Source organism: Myotis lucifugus, unplaced genomic scaffold (assembly GCF_000147115.1).
Source record: "Myotis lucifugus unplaced genomic scaffold, Myoluc2.0 scaffold_93, whole genome shotgun sequence".
In the NCBI taxonomy this organism is placed as follows: Eukaryota; Metazoa; Chordata; class Mammalia; order Chiroptera; family Vespertilionidae; genus Myotis; species Myotis lucifugus.
In genome coordinates, this window is record NW_005871141.1 from 1,994,838 (window position 1) to 2,017,822 (window position 22,985).

The 22,985-nt window shown below is 47.7% G+C and overlaps 1 protein-coding gene across 1 annotated transcript in view; it reads left to right on the forward strand.

Annotated features, from left to right (window-relative positions):
- Nucleotides 1–340: 340 nt before the first annotated feature.
- The window catches only part of B4GALT6 (beta-1,4-galactosyltransferase 6), a 53,205-nt gene continuing 30,560 nt past the window's right edge, over nucleotides 341–22,985 (forward strand). Inside the window, exons 1-3 of the mRNA XM_006091670.3 lie at nucleotides 341–465; nucleotides 15,042–15,158; nucleotides 22,623–22,736. Of these exons, the coding sequence (XP_006091732.1) occupies nucleotides 351–465; nucleotides 15,042–15,158; nucleotides 22,623–22,736 (346 nt within the window). The 5' untranslated portion in view covers nucleotides 341–350. The remainder of the gene's footprint in view (nucleotides 466–15,041; nucleotides 15,159–22,622; nucleotides 22,737–22,985) is intronic.

Sequence of the window (22,985 nt, forward strand, 5' to 3'; positions counted from 1 at the left end):
GCATCCAAGGTACATGCACTTGACTGGAATCGACCCAGGAAGGATCCTTCATTCTGCAGGCTGACTTTTTATCCACTAAGCCAAACCGGTTAGGGCTGTCCAGTTGTGAACACTTTTGCTTTATTAATAACTTTCTCCAAGTAAGGGATTCTGACTATTTTTTGTTTCTCACCTTCCCCTCTTCCCTCCCCGGCTCCCGGCCTCCCATTCATCCGCCCGCCCGCCCCGCCATCCCTCCTTCCCGCAGGGCCGCCTCCCCCCGGGACCCGCCGCGGGCTTGGGGTCCCGCGCACCCATGGAAGTTTAGGGCCCGCGGAGCGCAGCCCGGGCCGCCGGCCGCGAGGAGGAAGATGTCGGTGCTGCGGCGGGCGATGCGGGTCTCCAACCGCTCCCTCCTCGCCTTCCTCTTCTTCTTCTCGCTGTCCTCGTCCGGCCTCTACTTCGTCTACGTGGCTCCGGGCCTCGGTGAGCACGGGCGCACCTGGCTCCCCGCGGCCGCGGGGGGAGGCGCGGATGTCGCCGGGGGATGTGGGCGCGGGGTCGTCGGAGCCCCGCAGACAGCGTTTCGTGTGGCCTGTGGTTTCAGGGGTGTCCCTGACACCGCCCTGGCCCGGCTTTGGGGTGTGGGTTTGGTGCGTGCACGTTTAAAGGACCTAAGAGCGCATCCCGGGGACCGAGCGCAATTAGGCGCCATGGCCCGGGGCGCCCTGGACCCTTCCTGAGTATCCATGACAACGTCACCCCTTTCACCCCAAGCCTTTAAGTTTAGACTCGGGGCTTCCTCGTAGTTTTACTCAGACACCCGCAGAGGGAACATCTGCTGTATAACCGGATGGAGAGCCCGAGGGCAGGACGTGGGATTGAGTCCCCCGGGTCCGCATCCTGGCGTCCCAGGTCGCCGGGGAGAACGGGGCCAGTGGGGTTTGTGGGCCAGAGTGTAGGCGGCCAGTGAGCTGCCTCGTAAAACATCCGCCGCGTTATTGAGCGAGCGTGGGTCCGCTTTGCAGGGATAGGTGTAGCCTCTCCTACCTGCTGGGATGACTTCCGAGAGGAAATAAAACCCAAAACCCCACAATTAGGTAAGGTGGTTTGTAGTTAACGTGTTAACCTATTTACCACTTTCTGGCCTTTGGGCTAAAATGCACTTTGGTATAATCTGCCTGAATTGGCTTCTTCTTCTTTTTTAAAAATATTTATTGATTTCAGAGAGGAAGAGAGGGATGGAAACACCAATGATGAGAGAGAATCATTGATTGGCTGCCTCCTGCCTATTGGGGATTGGAGCCTGCAACCCAGGCATGTGCCCTTGGCCGGAATCGAACCTGGGACCCTTCAGTCCTCAGGCTGACACTCTATCCACTGAGCCAAACCGGCTAGGGCCTGAATTGGCTTTTTTATGAAATAAATATCCAATTCCTCAGCCCCCTTTGGTTGGAAAGGGGCCAGTGTGGCGTTCGCGTGAATGAGAAATAGCAACATCAGGTGGACATGAAAACGCGCTGTATTTCCACAACTGTTCTGAGTTCTCCCTGGTTGTTAGGTGTTTAATGTGACCTTCCTCAGCACCCGCGTGGCGTCTCTTGTCATTTCTTGTGAGACACGAGTCTTCTAAGCCAGTGTCACTGCTCCCGCTGACGTGGCTGGACATGTGTGGCCTCGCACAGTGAGAACCCTGCGGGCTTCTGAGGTGGAATTATTATCCCGGGCCTTGTCTCGTGTGGTTGTAGGTTATTGTGGTGCAGTGTGAGGTGGGCGGTGGGGATGGAAGAAGCAAACCTCACTGAGGGTTTTCCTTTTTCACAATGAAATACTTCATTGACTCTTGAACAAGGGGGTTGGCATTCTAGTTTATTTCAATACTTCTCGAAGTAAAACAGTATGCACTGAATTACTTTTTTATATCTTACTATTTTTTACGAAAGTAGAAAGTATGGTATTGATATTAGTTCAGGTGTACACCTTGACTTTTCTTGATTAAATGTCGGATTCAGTGAAGATATATAAGCTCAGGTGATGGTTGAGAAGACATAAATCTTGGAAACCTGGATGCATCATGAAATAGAAGTTTGAGGCCAAAGTTTGAAGAAGTATGAATAGTTTAACATGTTATTTCCCTTTAATGCAGCTTTTTCCTTTAGGCTAATTCAACTACTCCTTGCAGCTGTAGTAGAAACGACAGTGATTGCTCAGTGGATTGAGAGTAGTTAACCAAAATAGTCAGCAGGCTTTTCTTAAAATCCTCTGCCATTTTGGAAGACTTAAATGAACTCATTCTACAGCATTTTTTATTTTCTCAGGTAGCTCTTTAAGGATTGGACGTCTTTGGGCGATGTTATTTTATTAGACATTTAACTGAGATATGTTGGAGAACAAGTTTTTTTTTATACTTAAATAACAGTTTCTTATTTTCTTTTTTGAACAACATAACATGTTAAAGGTATGTTACTCAAAAAGCTAACCAAAGGAAATCAGAGTTTCAGCTCTTACCTGATAGTCATCCATTTTTTTTGGTTAGTGCATTAGTATATTATCTATAGATTCTTAAAATTCAATTGATGCGAAATATGAATACATTTAAAAAAACTTATGCTTAATGTTTGCCATAGAACAAATACTTACAGGTCATAAAAATTTTGGCCATTTTCTTAGGTTCAAACACTGTACTGTTTTGATGGGTCTTATAATTTATGACTTTAAAAACTTGATTAAACCTAGCAAGAATGAAAAACAGAACGTATGCTAGTTAAGTTCTCTCTGTTGAACGGAAGCTATTACTTAGTAGAAGAAGAAAAGCCTCCTTATTTATCTTTTAAGTATTGGGAACAGTTTTCCAGTGTTCACGTTTTTGCTTGAAAGCTTGAATTTTATCATTGGCTACAAACACTGTCAGTTTTTCTAGAGGTGTCAGGCTCACTTTGTTCATTTTTGGGAAAATGCAGGTCAGATACAGACGTTTAAACAACCATTGTTTGTCAGTTGTTCTTTCAAGTAAAAATAATGCTCCACGAAAGACGTAGCGAGTTCAGCTCCCCGTCCATCAGTCAGTTGCATAATTTGATTTTCAGAATGTCCCTGGGGCTTTGGTGTGCTGCAGAAATGCTTTCTGCACACTTTCCATTTCATCATAGATTTCTTATTAATGAGACGGACCCAGAACTAATTAGGTCCTTATAGCTAGTTCATTATAGGCACCTAGAATCTTTCTGAAATAATTTCTATTTTAGCCTGGATTACATTTTGAGGCAAAATTTCATTATCACTAAAATATATGTTGTAGAAGAGAGCCCCTTTTATTCATTTAAATGAATGCTTTGACTCCCTTGTTAAAAATTTTGTATTAATCTTGTGTCCGTCAGCCTGCTTAGTAGACATCAAGTATATATTTCCTACCCTTTCCACCCAGAGACCTACTTCCGTCAGGGGCCTTCCCTAGGCTTCCTCTCCTTTTAGTTCCTCTTCCTTCGTCTCCTCCACCTGTGTTCTCCCCTCCTCCCTCTCTTTACGCGCAGACAGTGCCGCACAGTGGTAGACGCCTGTCTGTTTAGTTTCTGATGTTCCCCCATGTTGCTCAACAGTTGTTTGGCTGTGTGGGCCTTCGTGTGCAATGAGCCCCACCAGACTCAAGGCTCATTCTTTCAAGAATAATTGGAAACATTTTTCCTGATATTCCAATCCACGCAGGAGACACAGGAGACTAGGTAGTTTTTATGTTATGAACGTGAGTGCTCAGGAAAACTGGTCTGCAGCTACCCCTCCCCGCCCCCGCCTCTCCCAGAAGGCCCTGGACAGGCTCCCCTCCCCGCCCCCACCTCTCGGAGCCCCCAGCTGCTCCTCTTGCTGTTTCTGCCTCGTGCACGATCGCAAGAAGCGCGAGTGCAGTTTCCCCCCAAGGAAGCTGGCTGCGGGGCTGAGAAGGGGATTCCGTTTAGTCTGGAAGCGGCTCCAGTGTCACCTCCAGGGCCATGCAGCCATTTCCCTGCGACGGCGTGAGAGGAGCAGGTGAGCTGAGGGGCAGTTCCTCCAGCGAACACGGTCAGGGAACTCAGGTTGGCTGGGCATTGTGTGGGCTGGGAGATGGAGAGGTGACTGAGACACAGTTCCTGGACAATGGGCTGGCTGCGAAAGAGCTGTAGCAAGTCCTTAAAGCCCTTAAAGCATGGTGTGTGTGTGTGTGTCTGTGTCTGTGTCTGTGTGTGTGTGTGTGTGGTGGGGGGGGGACAGTGAGGGCTGCTTACAGATTTCCAGAGGAGGCGGTGTTGGGAGTGGGTCCTTGCGGATAGATAGGATGTGTCTGGACCGAATAAGGAATTCTAGTCAGAGGGAACAGCTTGGGGTTCCAGAAAATCGGAGCGTTACCATCTGGCTGCTCCTTACGGCGTGGGGTGTAGAGGGGCCAGACTGGGAAGAGGTGAGGGCCCTCCTGCCCAGCCTAGTGTTCTGGCTCGTGAGGCCCCTGAAATTCCCGGCAGAGGAAAACTGTTGGCTCACACGGCTTTCAAAAGGCTGCCTGTGATTAAGAAAGGCGTCCATGTGCCTGTAACCAGCGGGGGGAGGCGTGGGGAAGCGTGTAAGCTCCCCTGGAAGTGGGTTTCACTGCTCCTTTGACTCACCCGAGTCCTCGATAGCTGACAGGCTGCTTTATTCTTTATTATTATTTTTTAAATATCTTTTTATTGCTTTCAGAGAGGAAGGGAGAGGGAGAGAGAGAAAAACATCAATGGTGAGAATCACTGATCAGCTGCCTCCTGCACACCCCCCACTGGGTTGGATCAAGCCCACGACCCCGGCATGTGCCCTTGACCGGAATCAAACCCAGGACCTGGTCACAGGCCGATGCTCTATCCACTGAGCAACACCGGCCAGGGCTGTTCTTGGAGTAAAGGTGGAATCTGGTTGGGTCTGAAGGTCCATGGGCCCTTGGAAGGAATCACTGTCCAAGTGCTTTGTTATTTGGGCCTCCGGGGGGGTCGTGCCTGCCGGGACTGGTGGGGCTGGCGATGGGTGGTCAGGTGCAGGGTGTGTGTGCACCTGTATGTGCTGTGGGACAGAGTGGTTGGCTAGGTCCTGGCGCAGAGGCCCCTGACCGTTGGGCTGGGTTTCTCTTGGCGCGGAAGGTAGCGGGTTGCCCTGCAGCTTTCTTACCACAGACCTTCCGCCTCTGGCCCGGGCTGGGGGAACCTGCCGTGTTCTGTCTGATCGGTTATCATCTGACTTGTTTACAAAGGGCCTTTTAGGGTTTTCCTCACCGAGTGCTCTCATCTGTATGGCACCTTTCAGGGCTCTTTTTAAAAATTGAATTATTGGTTTGACATCCTATATAATAAAAGGGTAATATGCAAATTGACCCTAACAGCAGAGTGACTGGGAATGACTGGTCACTATGACATACACTGACCATGAGGGGGCAGACGCTCAATCAGGAACTGCCCCCTGGTGGTCAGAGAGCTCCCACAGGGGGAGCTCTGCTCAGCCACAAGCCAGGCTGCCGGCTGCCAGCGCAGCGGTGGTGGTGGTGAGAGCCTCTCCTGCCTCCTCAGCAGCGCTAAGGATGTCCGACTGCAGCTTTGGTCTGCTCCCCGCTGGCAAGTGGACATCCCCTGAGGGCTCCCAGTCTGCCAGAGGGATGTCTGACTGCCAGGTTAGGCCCAATCCCCCGGGGAGCAGGCCTAAGCCAGTAGGTGGTCATCCCCCGAGGGGTCCCAGGCTGCGAGAGGGCACAGGCCGGGCTGAGGAACCCTCCCAAGTGCACAAATTTTTAACCAACCGGGCCTCTAGTTGGTTAATAAAATTATACAGGTTTCAGGTATGCGATTCTACAGCACATCATCTGTATATTATACTGTGTGTTTACCTTCCCAAGTCTCCTTCCATCACCATTTATCTCCCCTTTACCTTCTTCTACCTCCCGCCACTCCCCTCTCCTCTGGTAATTGCCATAAAGGGTTCCTTTGATTTAGGTCACAGTGCTGGTCATTTCTTTCCTCTGGGCCTTTCTCACCAGCCTTACATCTCATGCCAAAATTTTGTGTCCTGTGTGTTGCTGGAAACACCAGACGTTTGGCAAAGGGGAATAATGTAGTCCTCTGTTTTATTTATTTACTTGAGGCCTAGTGCATGACATTTGTGCACTGGGGGGCAGGGGGAGGCCCTCAGGCCGGCCTGCACCCTCTTGCAGTCCGGGACCCCTTGGGGGATGTCTGCCTGCCATGGAAGCAGGAGAGACTCCCGCCATCGCCGCTGCACTCACCAGCTGTGAGCCAGGCTTCTGGCTGAGCAGCGCTCCCCCTGTGGGAGCGCACTGACCACCAGGGGGCAGCTCCTGCATTGAGCGTCTGGCCCCTGGTGGTCAGTGCACGTCACAGTGACCGGTCTCTGCCGTTCAGTGGATTTGCATATTAGCCTTTTATTATATAGGATTTAAAAAATCTTTTTATTGATTTTTAGACAGAGAAGGAAACTTTGGTTGATCAGGCATGTGCCCTTATGGGGAATTGAACCGGCAACCTTAGGTGCACGGGACAGCTGAGCCACAGGGGCCAGTCCTCTGTTTTAGAGCAATTTTTCTGTCGTGGAGTATGGAAGGCAGAGCCAGCGGCAGGGAGGACGTTATTTCAGTGGCCCAGACAATAGAGGATTAGTATGTGAGCAAGGTCATAGCTGGGTCAGGGCAGAGTGGAGAGGATGTGAGTAGTTGGATTGAAGGAAAGGGAGAAGCTTTACGGCAGTGCTGGCGTTCCAGCCTAGATAACCAGGCTGTTGGTAACAGGGAATAAAGGAAGGCGCATCCGTAGCGGGGCTGTCTCGGCGTTACAGAGATTGAAGTGGGCTGCCTGCAGGGCCCCCAGGAAGAACTTGTCAGTAGGTGGGCAGAGGGAAATGAGGGCTTAGAGCTCGGGAGAGATATTTGGGTGTCTTCAGCATAAAGATGAATGATACCTATCCATTTCTCACCTCATGCACCTGAGTCGTAAAGCTTGCTCCTGCAAGGCAGCAGTGACTCCCTAAGTTAGTTACTCTTAAATGTGGAATGGTAGGGGTTACATTGGAATTTGAAGAAGACCCATATGTAGTTTGAAAAGTTTCCCATGAGGCTCTGCCACCCTTTTTACTCCCCATCCCAAATGGGAGTCAGTGTGGTTGACACCCTAGAAAGTATAGATGGCTGGCTGCACATCCCAACCCCACACTAGTAGGATAGTCGTGGTGTAAAGAAAGAGAAGGAAAGACAGGCATTTGATAAAATTCAACATCCATTTATGATAAAGCCTCTCAACAAAGTGGGTATAGACTGGACATATCTCAGCGTAATAAAGGCCATCTATGACAGCTGACAGCTGACATCATACTCAAAACTGAAAAGCTGAGGGCTATCCTCCCACCAGGACCAGACAAGGATGCCCACTCTTTCTACTTTTATTCAACATAGTATTGGAAGTCGTAGCCAGAGCAATTAGGAGAAAGAAAGAAATAAATAAAAGCATCCCAATTGGAAAGGAAAACGTAAAATTGTCACCCTTTGTGGATGATGCGGTTTCATATACAGAAAACCATAAAGACTCTATCAAAAAACTTCTAGAATTCATAAACAAATTCAGTAAAGTTTCAGGGTGCAAAAGCAATATGCAAGAACTGTTGCATTTTTATACACTAACTAGAGGCCCAGTGCACGAAATTCGTGCATGGGTAGGGTCCCTAGTGTCTGCTGGCTGCCAGCCGGGCCTTCCCTTTCCCCGGCCGCCTGCCGCCACTGCCAGCTGTGGCCGGCTGGAGGGAGGGGTCAGGGGTGGCCCCGCCCCCTGGTCGAACCCTCGGTTGAGGGGACAATTTGCATATTAAGCTTTTATTATATAGGTTAACCATCACAAGGAGAAATTAAGAAAACTCATTCAAATTGCATCAAAAAGAATAAAATACCTAGGACTAAGTTTAACCAAGGAGGTGAAAGTTCTATACACTGAAAACTATAAGACATTGATGAAAGAAATTGAAGAGGACACAAATAAAAAGATATTTTGTGTGTATGCAGAAAGAATTAAAAAAATGTCATTACCTAAAGCAATCTACAAATTCAGTGAAATACCTATCAAAATTCTAACGGCATTTTTCATAGAAATAAAACAATCCTAGAATTTGTTTGGACCCCAAACAGTCAAAGCAATCTTGAGAAAGAAGAGCAAAGCTATAGGCATCACGCGCCTGGATTTGAAACTCTATTACAAAGCTATAGTGATTGAAGCAACATGGCATTGGCACAAAAACAGGCACATAGATCAATGGAATAGAGAGCCCAGAAATAAACCCAAGCATTTGTGATCAGTTAATTTCTGACAAAGGAGGCAAGAATATACACCAGGGAAAGGGTAGTCTCTCGTACATGGTGTTGGGAAAACTGGACAGTCACGTGCAAAGAATGAAACTATCTTACCACTATCTTATACCACACACAAAAATCAACTCCAACTGGGTTACTTGAATGTAAGACCTGAAACCTTGAAAGTTCTAGAAGAAAACAGGCAGGAAGCTCCTTGACAGTGGCCTTAGCTACGTCTTTATGGAACTAATTTCAAAGGCAGGAGCAACAAAAGCAAAAATAAGTGGAACTACATCAAACGGAAAAGCTTCTGCAAAGCAAAGGTAATCCATCAACAAAACCAAAAGGCAAGCTACTGAATGGGAGGAGGTATTTGCAAATCATGTATCTCATAAGGGGTTAACATCTAAAATATATAAATAACATCTACAACTTGATAACCACAAAACAAACAATTTGATTAAAAAAATGGGCAGAGAATCTAAACAGACATTTTTGCAAAGAAGGCGCATAGGGCCAACAAGTACATGAAGAGATGTCCATGTCGCTAATCATCAGGGGACGGTAAATCAAACCACAACGAGATGTCACCTCACAGCCGACAGAAGGGCAGTTGTCAGAAAGAAGGGATAATGTGTTGGTGAGGGTGTGAACAGAGAGGAACCCTTGTGCGCGGTGGGTCTGAATGCGGACTGGTGCAGCCACTATGGGAGACAGCAAGGAGTTTCCTCAAAAAATTAAAAATAGAACTTCCTATGATTCAGCAATTCTATTTCTGGGTATTTATTCAAAGAAAATGAAATACCTAATTCATAAAATATATGAACCCTATGTTCATTGCAGCATTGTGTATAATAGCCGAGATATGAAAACAACCTAAATGGCCCTCGACAGATGAACGGTTAAAGAAGATGTGGTCCATATACAGTGGGATACTACTCAGCCATAAAAAAAACGGCATTTTACCATTTGCGGCAACATGGGTGGCTCTTGAGGCTATTATGCTAAGTGAAATAGGTCAGGCAGAGAAAGATAAATGCCTTATGACTTCATTTATATGTGAAATCTAAAAAAAAAAATAGCAAAGAAAACAAAACCATCTCATAGACTCAGAGAACAGATGGGTGGATGCCAAAGGCAGAAGATTTTGGGGGGTAAGTGAAATGGGTGAAGTGGGGGATCCAGATACAAACTTCCAGTTATAAAATGGGGATGTAATGTACAGCATGGTGACTATAGTCAGTAATACTGTGTTGTAAAACTGAAATTTGCTAAAAGAAACTTAAGTTTTTAATTACAAGAAATAAAATTATAACTTTGTGTGGTAACAGATGTACGGTGATCATTTTGTAATGTATACAAATGTCGAATCACGAGGTACACCTGAAACTAATATGATGTATATGTCAATTATACTTCAAAAACAAAACAAAAAACGCTCCAAACTTTAATCAGTATTTGGCTATAAAAGGCTTTCAATAATGTCTTTACAGTTAAGTAGTTATACGGGTTTTGTTTAACATGATATCTTGATTGAAATACCGTCTCGTGTAATATTTGAGGCTCGTTAGTGTTAATATGACTTTACTGAAACCATGTTATATATATTGCCTGCCTGATAATTTAGTGAATCACTCAGAAATTATGACTTCTAATTATGGTGCAGTTTCTAGTTTGGCTCAGAGAAGGGAAAGCTGGACTTTATTTTCATTTAAATCAAGAGACCTACGGTAGAGAATCATTAGGTGCCTTGTTTATTGATTTGAAAATACTCCTCAGCTTCGGAAATCTTTGAAATTCATTTCTCATGCATGCTTCTTTTTCTCTCCTGCTTGTTTTGCTGTCATTTTCTTTTCATGGACAAGTGAGTTGAAATTGGGAGAGGTATTTTAATTGTGAAAACACAAGGAAGTTGGGGACGATGGTGGAGCATGTAGTTTAGATCGGTCTCGCTTATATGTTTTCTGGTGATAGGATTTGTAAGTGGATCGAGACTCATTTCACATCCACCTCATGCACTCTGAAACCATTAATTTCCATAATCACATAATGTTTCTGGGGGTTTTATTTATAGTTTGATCTTTTACTCTGTAATTTCATTAAGTAAATTTCCCTACTGATTCGATTCTGAAACTCGATTGAATTGTCTGCGTTCTTCCTTCCCCGATTCCCTCATTTCCTTCTGGCCCTTTTCTCTCCAGGGTGTTGGTTTGTAACTCTTAACTCTCCGGGCTCCCCTGGTCCTTGGAAGAAGCTATGCGTTTATTTTTGGTAAATGACAGTGATAATGAACAGATGACGGGGCCGATGGCTGCCTTGTGGTGGTGCTTTCATACTTGTAGAGTCAGAATCTGCTGTTTGAACGACCAGCTGTTTAATCTCCCTTGAACTGATGATCTGGTTGGTGCAAAAGTACTTCCGATGTTTTGGGTGGTTTATGCTTCCTCAGGGTTTTGATTTTTATAGAGGAAAACTGCTTGGCAAATGGGAGGCGTTCAATAAGTATTTGCTGAAAAACACGTCTTTACCCTGAACTTCTTTAATAAGATCATTGGAAAAGTAAAAAAAAAAAATCCTCACCCAAGAACATGTTTCCATTGATTCTAGAGAGGAAAAGAGAGAGGGAGAGAGAGGAAGAGATAGCTAGAGCTAGGCCAGTGATGGCGAACCTTTTGAGCTCGGGGTGCCAGCATTTTGAAAAACCCTAACTTAACTCTGGTGCCGTGTCACGTATAGAAATTTTTTGATATTTGCAACCATAGTAAAACAAAGACTTATATTTTTGATATTTATTTTATATATTTAAATGCCATTTAACAAAGAAAAAACAACCAAAAAAATGAGTTCGCGTGTCACCTCTGACACGCGTGTCATAGGTTCGCCATCACTGACCTAGATAGATCATCAATTGCTTCCTCCCTCACAAGCCCTAACCAGGGATGGAACCCAGAACCTAGGTGTGTGCCCTTCCTCCCTCAGACTGGTTTGTCTTGGGGCCTTTCGTCTCCGCGCCTCCTGTCTGTGGTCTGTCCCCACTTCCGCATCTGAGCTTCACCTGCTCCTCTCCTTTCTAGATAACGTTCCCTGTGGTAATTCGCCACCACAGTTCCCACTTTCACTTTTCTATGAGCGTCTCCCCGAATGGTATTTCCAGCCCCTCTCTCTTAGCTCCAGCCCTGCATTTATAAAATTGGTAACTGCATGCCAGATGCTTACCCAGCACAGCCTCCCTTAAAGTCAGGCCTCCCCGTGACTTACTTTTGTTAAGGGACCTGCAGCCGAGTGTCCCAATGGTTATGGGCATGGGTTTCGGGATCAGAGGGGACTGTGTGGGAATCCTTCAGGGCGCAGACCGCTGTAGACTGGCGCCTTCTCACTGGACAGAGCTGCATGTGGAAGGGGGTGGGGACACAGTAATAGCAAATGTGCTGCTGCTTTTCTTTTTTTAAATTTAAATTTAAATTTTTATTGGTATCAGAGAGGAAAGGAGAGGAGGGGGAGAGGGAGATAGAAACATCAATGATGAGAGAGAACATTTTCCTGCTGGTTTGGTGTGGCTCGCTGCATTGGACACATTCCTTTTTTCCTGTTAGCAGGACTTTCTACTTAACCTCAGCTTCATTTCCCAATGGGTTTGGATCTTTAGGGACCAAGCCCATGAGGACCATGAACCTAAGGGATGTAACTCAATTAGCTGTACGCGATTTACAATAGACTCCTAGGCTTCCCATTTGGAGAGGCTGATGTCTTGCTCTGTTTTTTCTCACATTGATCCGACGAAGAGTAAATGCGTTCTTTGGTCAGTGTTTCACCTTTGTCCCAGCTGCCATCAGTGGTCATTTTTTTAATGAATAGTTTTGTTACCTGGTATTTTGAAAGATTTTAGGGGAATTTGACTGTCTTTTTCTATCCCAGATCTTTTCCTTGCTACTTAAATTTGACTTGGTTTCAAGATGTCAAACAGTTTTCCTTATATGAAAGGTATGTTCATTAAAAGTAAAAGCTATATGGTTTTTACAATTCTGTTTCCAGGACACACATCATGCACGTATGTTCTCACCTGGTCTGTCCTTGCGTAGGCCCGTGCTGGCTCCTGCGGCCTGGGAAGCAGAGTTGCTGTGGCTTAGCCCTCGGCTCGGTCCTGCTACCCCACGCTGCCTCCTATTTACGGTCGGAGGCAGAACAAACACTGTGAGGTACTGACACCACTGATAACATCCTATGTGCGCCTTTAGGATGACACGGCCCAACGTGTTGTAAGCAGTTGATGTCAGTCATCTGTTTGACGGTGTTTTCCTTCATCATTTCATTTGAACTCGAGATCTTGGTTGAGGTAGAGTTGCTGAGGTTAGTTTGGCTTTTATTGACCATTTCGCCACATTTTTGGTTGGCCCTTCTTCCTGTCCTTGTTTTTCACTGTCTCTTATTTATTTGCTCTTAAAGTCCACTCCAGAGCAAAACTGTAATAAAAGCACGTAGTGTTTGTCATCCAGGGCAACACGTTCAAGCCTCAGCAAGTCGGATCTAATGATAGGGCTGCTTTCAGAGAGGGAGTAGACAGGCTCTTAAGGAGGATTGAAGTAGAGCAGTGGTTCCCAAACTTATTTGGCCTACCGCCCCCTTTCCAGAAAAAATATTACTCAGCCCCTGGAAATTAATTGTTTTTAAATTTTAATAGCAGTTACTCATCACCCCCAAATGCACCTGTGGCCATCACCGCCCCCCTGGATCGATGCAGCGCCCACGGTGGGGGGTGGGGGGTAGCGCCCACTTTGGGAATCACTGAAGTAGAGCGTCTGCGAACCTGGATTCGTTTCTCTTTTCTGGGTTGAAGGTGAAAGGGAAAGTGTTATTTACTCTGTTTCTGTGCTTGTTTTATTTACTCTCTGCCCATTTGCACTTGGAGCAAGACCACATTTATGTAAAAAACAGGAAAGGAGGTAGTAGGCAATGCAGGCAGCTCGTCTGTCTGGTCCCTGTAGAGGAAGTAGAACGGGGCTGAGAAGCTGAGTTGCATCTCCAGTTTTTTCATCGGCATTCGTTTTTTTCGAGGATGTCGTGACCGTTGAGAAGCAGCTTATCTTAAAATAGAAAGGGTCACAATGAACTGAGCCTTGCACTTTCCTGGTTTGTCCATGGTAAGGAGCCCCCTTCCCTTGTCTGATTGGAGCTTACGATTTGGGGGCTTTGTGGGTGGAGCATTTAGAGTAGAAGGGGCTTCAGAGAACATCTAAGGCAATATTGACCACTTTATTTTTTAAAAATATTTTTTTTATTGATTTCAGAGAGGAAGGGAGAGGGAGAGAGAGATAGAAATATCAATGATGAGAGAGAATTATTGATCGGCTGCCTCCTGGATGCCCCCTACTGGGGATCAAGTCCGAAACCCAGTTATGTGCCCTGACTGGGAATTGAACGGTTACCTCCTGGTTTATAGGTCGATGCTCAACCACTGAGCCAGGCTGGCTGGGCAGTACTGACTATTTTATATGAGGAAACTGATACCCAGTGAGCTGCCCAGGTTATGCGCCAGGAAAGTCAGCACCAGGAGAGAAGACGGGGCATCTCAGGAGGCAGGGCTTTTTTGTAATCTTTGTCAATTTACCAGTTTCTCCCAAAGAAGAAACGAGGGGCCTGTTTTTAAAGCACTTACCACGGAGACTTAAATTGACCAATTTTGAAAATGCACATTGATTTTGTCTGCTTTTGCAACCCTGGTAGGTAGATTCGTGAGTCAAAGGGAGTGTAAAAGTTCAAGTAATTAACTGTAGCGAGAAATGATCAAAATAGATATTGATTCTAGATAATCCTGCCCGTGCAGCCCCAACACTTTGAGAATTTGCAAGCTCCATATCCATACTGGGCATTACGGTGACTTAGGATATATTATGATTAGGTAGGGGATCCTTATCTTTGTGGCATTTTTTGGCTTGAGGGAATTCACATAGAATTAGAGAAAGTACATTTTATAACTATACTAGAGGCCCGGTGCACGGATTGGTGTACATGGAAAGTAAATTACTAGTAGAAGGTGGCTGGCAGGGCGGGACTGGGCAAGATGTGCTGGACACGCCCTGGAGCCAACCTCCTGTGGTCCTTCCCCGGCCGGCCACACCTGGGGCGGCGCTGGGGCTCGAAGGGGCGTCTGTGGAGTGAGCGGGGTCCCTCTGGCAGGTGGGGTCCCTCAGCCTGGCCTGTGGGGATCAGGCTGAAACCGGCAGTCCAACATCCACCAAGGGGTCCCGGAGTGCAAGAGGGCACTCTGCAAAGTTGCTGTTGCTCGGCAGCTCCTGTGTTGAGCGTCTTCCCCCTGGTGGTCAGTGCATGTCATAGCTACCAGCTGGTTGCTTAGGCTTTTATATATATAGAAGATGATCGCATACTTGTAATAGAATGCCTCTTTGAAATTTCTAAGTATATTTTATAGTAGAAAATAAGTTCTAGATAAAGGAATTCATTATGATATTTCTGTTTAGTCATTCAGTCTTATTCTATTTGATGGATATCACTACTTTAATTTTTTTCATTTTTATTTTTAAAAAGCTATGTTTTGGTAAGTTTTTGAAAATTTAGAAATAGTCATTTTATATTTCTGTTTTCCCTTTGGACATGTTAATGAAGTCAGTTCGGGTTTATTGGGCAGTTTCCCAATTCTGAATATTTTATTAAATTTAAAAAGAAAGCTTTCTGAGTCATGATATTCTCTCTCTCTCTTTTTTTCCTTTTATAGCCAACACGTATCTCTTTATGGTACAAGCTCGAGGAATAATGTTGAGAGAAAATGTGAAAACGATAGGACATATGATCAGGCTTTACACAAATAAGAACACGACAGTCAACGGTACAGGTAAGATTGCTTCCTGCGTAAGCTGGCTCTGCTTCTGCCTCTCAGCCTTGTAGTTACAAAGCAGTGACCCAGCCTCCAAGCTCTGGTTTTGCCTCCAGGTAACTCCCTGTGAAAGATGAGGGTGTCCCCTCCTAAGTGTCCTGGAAAATCCTTTCACTGCTCGAGCCAAGACTGTGATGCATTCTATTCTAGGATCTATAAAGGTCCGAGACCTATATAAAAGTGATGAGGGTTTTGTGCAAAGATACTCAGGTGAATTCTTGCAAACCTGAATTCAACAAAATAGAAAAGCAGCTTGTATTTTTCCAATTCCTTTGTATTTAAGACTAGAGGCTCGGTGCACGAAATTCGTGCATTTGGGGGGGGGGGAGTCCCTCAGCCCGGCCTGTGCCCTCTTGCAGTCCAGGAGCCCTCGGGGAGCGGGCCTAAGCCATCAGTCAGACATCTTTATTTTATTTTTATTTTTTAAAATATATTTTATTAATTTTTTACAGAGAGGAAGGGAGAGAGATAGAGAGTTAGAAACATCAATCGGCCGCCTCCTGCACATCTCCCACTGGGGATGTGCCCGCAACCCAGTTACATGCCCTTGACCGGAATCGAACCTGGGACCCCCCAGTCCGCAGACCGACGCTCTATCCACTGAGCCAAACCGGTTTTGGCAACATATAGATTCTTAATTTAATTTCACACATGCTTCTGTAAAATCCTTCCTAGTTATTTGCCAAATTTGTGTTATGGTCACCATAAATCAAAACATTCCTAACTGTCTTCTCTTTATTTTATTTTAGAAAGACTGTCTCATTACTGTTGATGCTTTATTTAGTGAAACTCTCATTAACTGGTCTTCTTCATTGGTCTTCTGAATAGTAGGGCAATTTTAGGAGAAGCGTATACATCTTAAGAGCTACTTTAGGACTTGTCCTGGTTGAATAAGTTGATTGTAAAGGTGTTCATTAACAGAGGTAGTAAGCATCTATACATTACTAAAAATCTGTGTATAATCAAGTTCTTTTCCTGGGGTAGGAGTTTGTTACGTGTGCGAATGTTAAGCATAAACAGGAGAGCTGATTGCTTGGGCAAGATGAACTTTCCCTCAACCCCCTAAAAGTGGGCAAAACAGGAAATCCTTTCCTCTTCCCACCAAGTCATCCTTTCAATAAAGACTGAATAGCCAATGCATACTTGGATTACATTTTGCTTACTTTTTTTTTTTTAAATCCTCACTCGAGGACATGTTTATGGATTTTTAGAAAGGGGTAGGGAGAGAGAGAGAGAGAGGGAGTGAGAGAGGAACATTGATGTGAGAAACAGTGGTCCATTGCCTCCTATGTACGCCATGAACCTGCAGCCTGTCGGTGTACGGATGATGTTCCAACCAACCGAGCCACACTGGCCAGGGCAGATGTTTATGAACCTTTGAAAACTCTTCACATGGGTCCTTCATTGGCAGTAAACTGTTCTTGGGAGACAGTCAGTCGTTGCATCAGTTAGGACTTGGATTTGGTTGCAAGAGAGACCCAACTGCTGTGCTTTAAACATATGAGGGCTCTGTTCCCTGTAGAAGAGGTTTGAAGTTGGGGGTGTGAGGGGGCTCTGCGGAGAAGGGCTTCACAAGCTTCCCATCTCCCCTCTGTCTGGAGCTTCCCATCCCCCAGGCGGCCAGGGCTCAGGCTCTGTGTGGGTGCTTGGTCAGTGGGAAGGAGGGAAGGGGGGAAGAGAAGAACGAGTAGAGTGCCCTGTGAAGAGCCTTCCAGGAAGCACACAGCATCTCTGCTGACATCTCAGTGGCCAGAACGCAGTCGTGAGGGCCTGGGGATTACGTCTTTGAGGGGGCCCCCTGGTGCTCTGGATGGAAGTCAGGTTCTGTGAGAGAGAGAGAGAGAGAGAGAGAGAGAGAGAGAGAGAGAGAAAGGGGAGAAAGCAAGTTGGTGTAGGCAACCATGAGCTCTGCCATTTTTATTTATATTGGACAATTAGTTCATATACCTACCTAGATACTGGGATACGACATTAACAGAAACATCCTCCCTTTATATGAGGCTTTGGGAGGGGGGGGAGGACATAGTTATAATGCAGTTGTCTATTTCTCTATGAACTTACACTAATATGATCTGCCAAAGCGGAGATCATTGCCAGTAAGATGTACAGAGAACTGACTGAATTCTAGGGGGAGAATTGATTGACATGCACTACCTCATTTAAAATTTAATACTTCCATTAGTTCTTAAAAGTTCTCATCGCAAGACAAAAAGTTGTAAGTATGTCTGGTGATGGATAGTAACTACACTTGTGGTAATCATTTTGCAACATATACATATATCAAAGCATTATGCTGTACATGTTAAAGTAATACAATGCTATATGTTAATAAAAATAATCTTCCTAATAATAAAAGGCTAATATGTAAATTGTCCCCTCGACCGGGAGTTCAACCGGGAGTTGGACCAGGGGGCAGGGGCAGCCAGGGGGGAGGGGCCGCAGTTGGTTGGCCAGCAGATTTGGGGCAGGGCCGGCCGGCCAACTGCCCGCAGCCCCTCCCCCCGGGCTGGCCCCCCCAACCCGATTGGGGGCGGGGCCAGCTCACCAACTGCCCGCAGCCCCCTCCCCTGGCCGGCCCAGCCTGATCGGCCCCAATCAGGGCAAGCCAGCCGGACCCCACCAGTGCACAAATTTGTGCACCAGTCCTCTAGTATAAAAATAAAATGTAACATTTAATGGCAAATAGGTTGTGTCAGTTATAAGTACATTTGATTTCAAAAAGGGGTTTTTGCCCCTGTACCTGACTTTCGGAAGCGTCACATGTAAATAGATTCCATGTAAAATATTTTCGTAAAGAAATCACACTCTCTCATAATCAAACGGTGCCTGGCCTTGTGGCTGCAGAGTCAGTCGAATTAAAAAAACAAGATGTACTCGGTGAGCGATGGCAGAAGCAGATGATGAGGGTCATGCACCGCTGGGGCTGGTGGGTTTGTTAGCAGTGACCCAGCGCACTTCCTTCCGTAACGGATGCATGTTCTGAGGCCCCCGGACACGCTGGTGGTAAACAGATTAGGACTCACTGGGTTTCTATTACCGGCTCACCCTGCCCTTTTGCCGGAAAAGCATGGTCCTGGCGAGTCTCCTTGGGCCCTGTTCCTTCCCCGTGAGGCCGGGAGGGGACGGGCAGCAGTTCCTCTGCGTGTCCCCTCCCCCGGGTGTGGCTGGGGAGGTGGACCCGTTCATTAGATGAAATAACGTCTCCGCTGCAGAGCAGCTGTGGGGACCCGTCTCGGTCACATCTGCCACGCGAACCCTTTAAAACCGACGTGGAAAGCGTGGTTCGCCCGGAGGGACCTCGCCTCTCTGAAGGAATAATGATTTTGTGGGTTTATTGCAGGAGAGTCCCTCAAACCTTAGGTCGTCGTTGGCTCTGGTGTCAGTTGTGAAGTGTTCATTTGCAGTCATTTTCCACTGTGTTGCCGGAACTTCATCAGATACTTAAACTCAGAGGGAGTTTAACTTCACAAAAGAGAGATTCAGACCAGTGGCCGGGGGTGGGCAGGGGGGTGACATCCGAGCCACCGGACACAGTGCTCGCGGAGCCCAGATGCTGCTACGAGCTGGGCAGTGAGTTGAGGGCTGTGTGATCCTTTATAAGCCTGTGGCCAAGAGAACATGTGCAGCTCCAACACTTTGTATTTAAGGGATGTGCAGAGACTGACGCTGCATGATTTTAAGGTGTTTTTAAAAAATGTGGTTCTTTAAAAACTGATAAAAGTGCTGCAGGGGTTCCTTTGTGAGAGTCAGTCCTTCTCACACGAAAATAAAAAGTGCGATACCCCCTGCCTCCTGTGGCCACGGACTCCCCAAGGAGCCGCGTTGGCAGCTGTTCGCAGGGATGTCTGGAGAGCTCACGTGTTCTGGGAGCTGGATGTGGATTTCCAAACGCACCGTGTGTGGCCAAGAGAGGGGGTCCAGGCGTTAATGACGAGAATGAATCAGTTCCAAGGAGTCAGGGCATGTCTTACTGAAAGTTAACTCATGACTCTGAGGATGCGTGAGGGGGTGACATTTATCTGCCTCAGGGTGATGAGCAAGTTGGTCTCTGGAGCCCAGAAAGGCAGTGACACCCAGGGACAGCCTGATCCACCGTCTGTCTTCCCTCCTGCAAGTGCACAGCGAGCAGCAGCTGCTCAGCCAGCAGAGCAAGGCCTCGGGAAGGGAAAGGAGGAAGTTATTTTGGGAATAACTTTAAATTTGATATCTGTCTAGATATATTTTTTCAAAGCCTCCTACGGAAAGAATCAGAACATTATTGGACTTCCTTATATTTGTGTTGTGTGTCTTTAAATTTCTCCGTCATCCGCGGGTGAGATGAGACGTAGGTGGGGGGCGACTCGAGGGGTGTCTGTGGCTTTAGTCTGTCGCTGGGCTCACAGGACGGTTGCTGCCCACTGAGTCCCCTCCCCTCCCCTTCGGCGGGAGGATTTTCCTCTGCCGTTTCCTGGGTGCCCAGAGAAAGGATTCCCTCCGGGCCTCCCCGTCCTGGTGGAACAGGCCGTAGCGATCGTCCCGTCACCCGTCCCTGTTTGCCACGTGGGCTTTCTGGCAGCACAGGCACGATGCCCTGCCGCGGTCCTCCCTGGCATTTCCGGGCCGTCCTTTAAAATCGGACCTTCTCCTCCAGCTTCCGTCTCTTCCTGGTCCTCATCAGCCTCTGCTTAGCAGCCTCTGGGCCCTCCCAGCAGGTGGCCTGGAGTGGGCGGCGTCTCTGCTCCCAGTGCCACCCTGGCCCCCAGCTGCATCCCCCCTAATTCCGTGTTGTTGTAGTTAATCCTCACCAGAGGATGTTTTTCCATTGACTTTTGAGAGTGGGAGGGAGGGGAGGGAGAGAGAAACGTTGATGTGAGAGAGACACATCAACTGGTTGCCTCCACAGGGCAGGGGATCGAGCCTGAAACTGAGGTACATGCCCTTGATCGGAATCGAACCCGGGACCCTTCAGTCTGAGGGCCAACGCTCTACCCACTGAGCCAGACCGGCCAGGGCCTGGTAATTCCATGTTGATGATCAGTGAATGTTTGTGTTAGGCAGAGGTGCACAGAGAGGTGTTTGGTTTTCTTGGACGCTTCTCACGTACGTGCTCCATATTCCGTGTCCAGGATTCTACCTTTTTCCACAGTGAGGGGGTGGCGTGGCCTGTTGAGTAAGATAGAGGATTTGGACCTGCAGCCTCTGGCTTGCTGGTCACTGACAGGCCACACTTTTTAAAAAATATATATTTTATTGATTTTTTACAGAGAGGAAGGGAGAGGGATAGAGAGTTAGAAACATCGATCAGCTGCCTCTTGCACACCCCCCACCTCCTGCACACTCCCCACTGGGGATGTGCCCGTAACCAAGGTACATGCCCTTGACCGGAATCGAACTCGGGACCCTTCAGTCCGCAGGCCGATGCTCTATCCACTGAGCCAAACCAGTTAGGGCACTTTTTTTTTAAAAAAAAAAATATATTTAATTGATTTTTTTACAGAGAAGAAGGGAGAGGGATAGAGAGTTAGAAACATTGATCAGCTACCTCCTACACACCCCCTACTGGGGATGTGCCCACAACCAAGGTACATGCCCTTGACCAGAATCGAACCTGGGACCCTCCAGTCCGCAGGCCGACGCTCTATCCACTGAGCCAAACCAGTCAGGGCGACAGGCCCCACCTTTAAATCAGAGGCCTGTTCCTCCCTCTCCGACCTCCCTCACGCAGCAGTTCCGTAGGAATCTCGCGCTCAGAGCAGATACTCCAGATGGAATGAGAGTCTTTACATGTTCCAGAAGTTTCTGCCCGAGCTTCATTCCCTGCAGGCCCAGGAGACTGAACGTAGTGTCATCAGCCATTTGCACCTCTCACCTCTTGCTCCCTGCATGTGGGGCTCATCCCCTTAGGCCGGCTTCCTCTCACAGGGCAGGGCCCCGGCAGGTCGGACGTTCGTTCCAGGAGGAGGCCGACAGGTGATCTCTTGGCTCCAGGTACAAAACTCCTCAGGCTCCGGCTGTCCCCGTCTGGGTCCGAGCTCACCTGAGCCCGCCACTCCGAGCTCCCTTAGTGCATCTGTCTACGCGCTCTTAGCACTCAATTCATTTCTCTGACTGAAATCGGACACGGCCCCAGGAGGTGGGCACAGGGGAGCAACCATGTTACCTTACCCTGCATCACCACGCTGGTGTGTGTTGAGATCAAGGATTTGAACTCAGCACTTGACCTTGGGGCTCTGGACCGGTTCCCCCTGCGTTACAGCTTGCTGAACCTGAAGAGAGTGGACCTACTGTGGTAACAGCTCGGGCTCCCCAGGGAGCAGCCCGGGGCTGGAAGTGACTGACGTAAAGGTTTAAATTGGGCCGTGTTACAGAAGTGAGTTGAGGGGGTAAGTTGCAGTCCCCTGTGCGTGGGTGGTGAGAACGCGCTCCCCCAACGCCTGTGCTCCGTGGGTGCTCGAAGCCGTGCCTGTCTGTGTGGTCGTCCGAGCACCCCTGGCTGTTGTGGTGGTGAGGATTCCTGCGTCCCTGGTGTACGGTCATCACCGCCCTTTCCATCTGGTCAGCCAGGGAGGGGTGGGAGCAGGTGTCCCATGCGGCCACCAATGGGCCTGTATGGCTGCGCGAGGGTCAGGCCGGCTGCTCTCTGGGCCTGTCCCAGGGTTCCCTGGGGACACCTTGCTGAGAGGTGTCAGTGAATGATACATGGAAGAGGAGCCATGGCAACCGAATTTTGCTTTTCACTCATTCTTTATAGGAAACTAGAGGCCTGGTGCACGAAATTCGTGCAGGGGGGGGGGGCGGTGTCCCTCAGCCAGGCCTGCATCCTCTCGTAATCTGGGACCCTCTGGTAGGATCTCTAGGCCTGGCCGGTGATCAGGGCCTATCAGGACTTTCCTCCCCCCAGCTGCCAGCAGCTGACCCCACCCTTGCTGCTGCCACTGCTTGCCATCTGTGTGGTGCTCCCCCCTCCCCCCCGCCACCAGTTGCCTCCCTCTGTGGGCAACAGGCATGGGGTGTGATTGCTTGGCTGGCCAGGGCCTCCCTTTGCAGGGCGATCAATCGCGGGGCCCCCAGATCGATCGCCCCACAGAGGGAGGCCCCGCCCACCCACCGCAGCACTGCCAACTGGGTGGCCTGGGCCTCCCTCTGCAGGGCGATCGTGGGGTGATAGAGGGGGGCCCCCCGACCAATCGCATTGCACCCACCTTGGCTGGCCTGGTGCCAGTGCGTGTCATGGTGTGGTCGTCCGGAAGGTCATCTGGACGGTCATTCTGCTGTTCGGTCGTTCAGTTGATTTGCATATTACGCTTTTATTATTATAGATTCCTTTTAAGTGCTTCTGTAGATTGCATATTGCAGATTTTCTCACAGTGACGGTGACATATTTCAAACTAGAAGCAAAGCCAAAGGCAGTTTTTGGTTGTAACTTTTTTCTCTCTCTCCAAGATTATCCTGAAGGCAGTAATTCAAGTGATTATCTTGTCCAGACAACAACGTATCTTCCGGAAAACTTCACATACTCTCCATACCTCCCCTGCCCAGAAAAACTGCCTTACATGCGTAAGTGTCACTAATTTGACTTAACTGTTTGCTTGTAACTATGATAAAATAATAAAAGTCACGTGATGTGAGCATGCCAGGCGCACATCATTACTATGGTGCTGATGCTCATACTGTGTAGCATGCTGTTCAATTTTTTTTTTTTTTTTTTTTTGGTTAAGGATATTTTTGGAGAGGGAGGGGGATTAAAAAGCTAAAGAAAAAGCTTATCCCAGCAGTAACCTCTATTGTGAGTTCGATGTGTTTTCT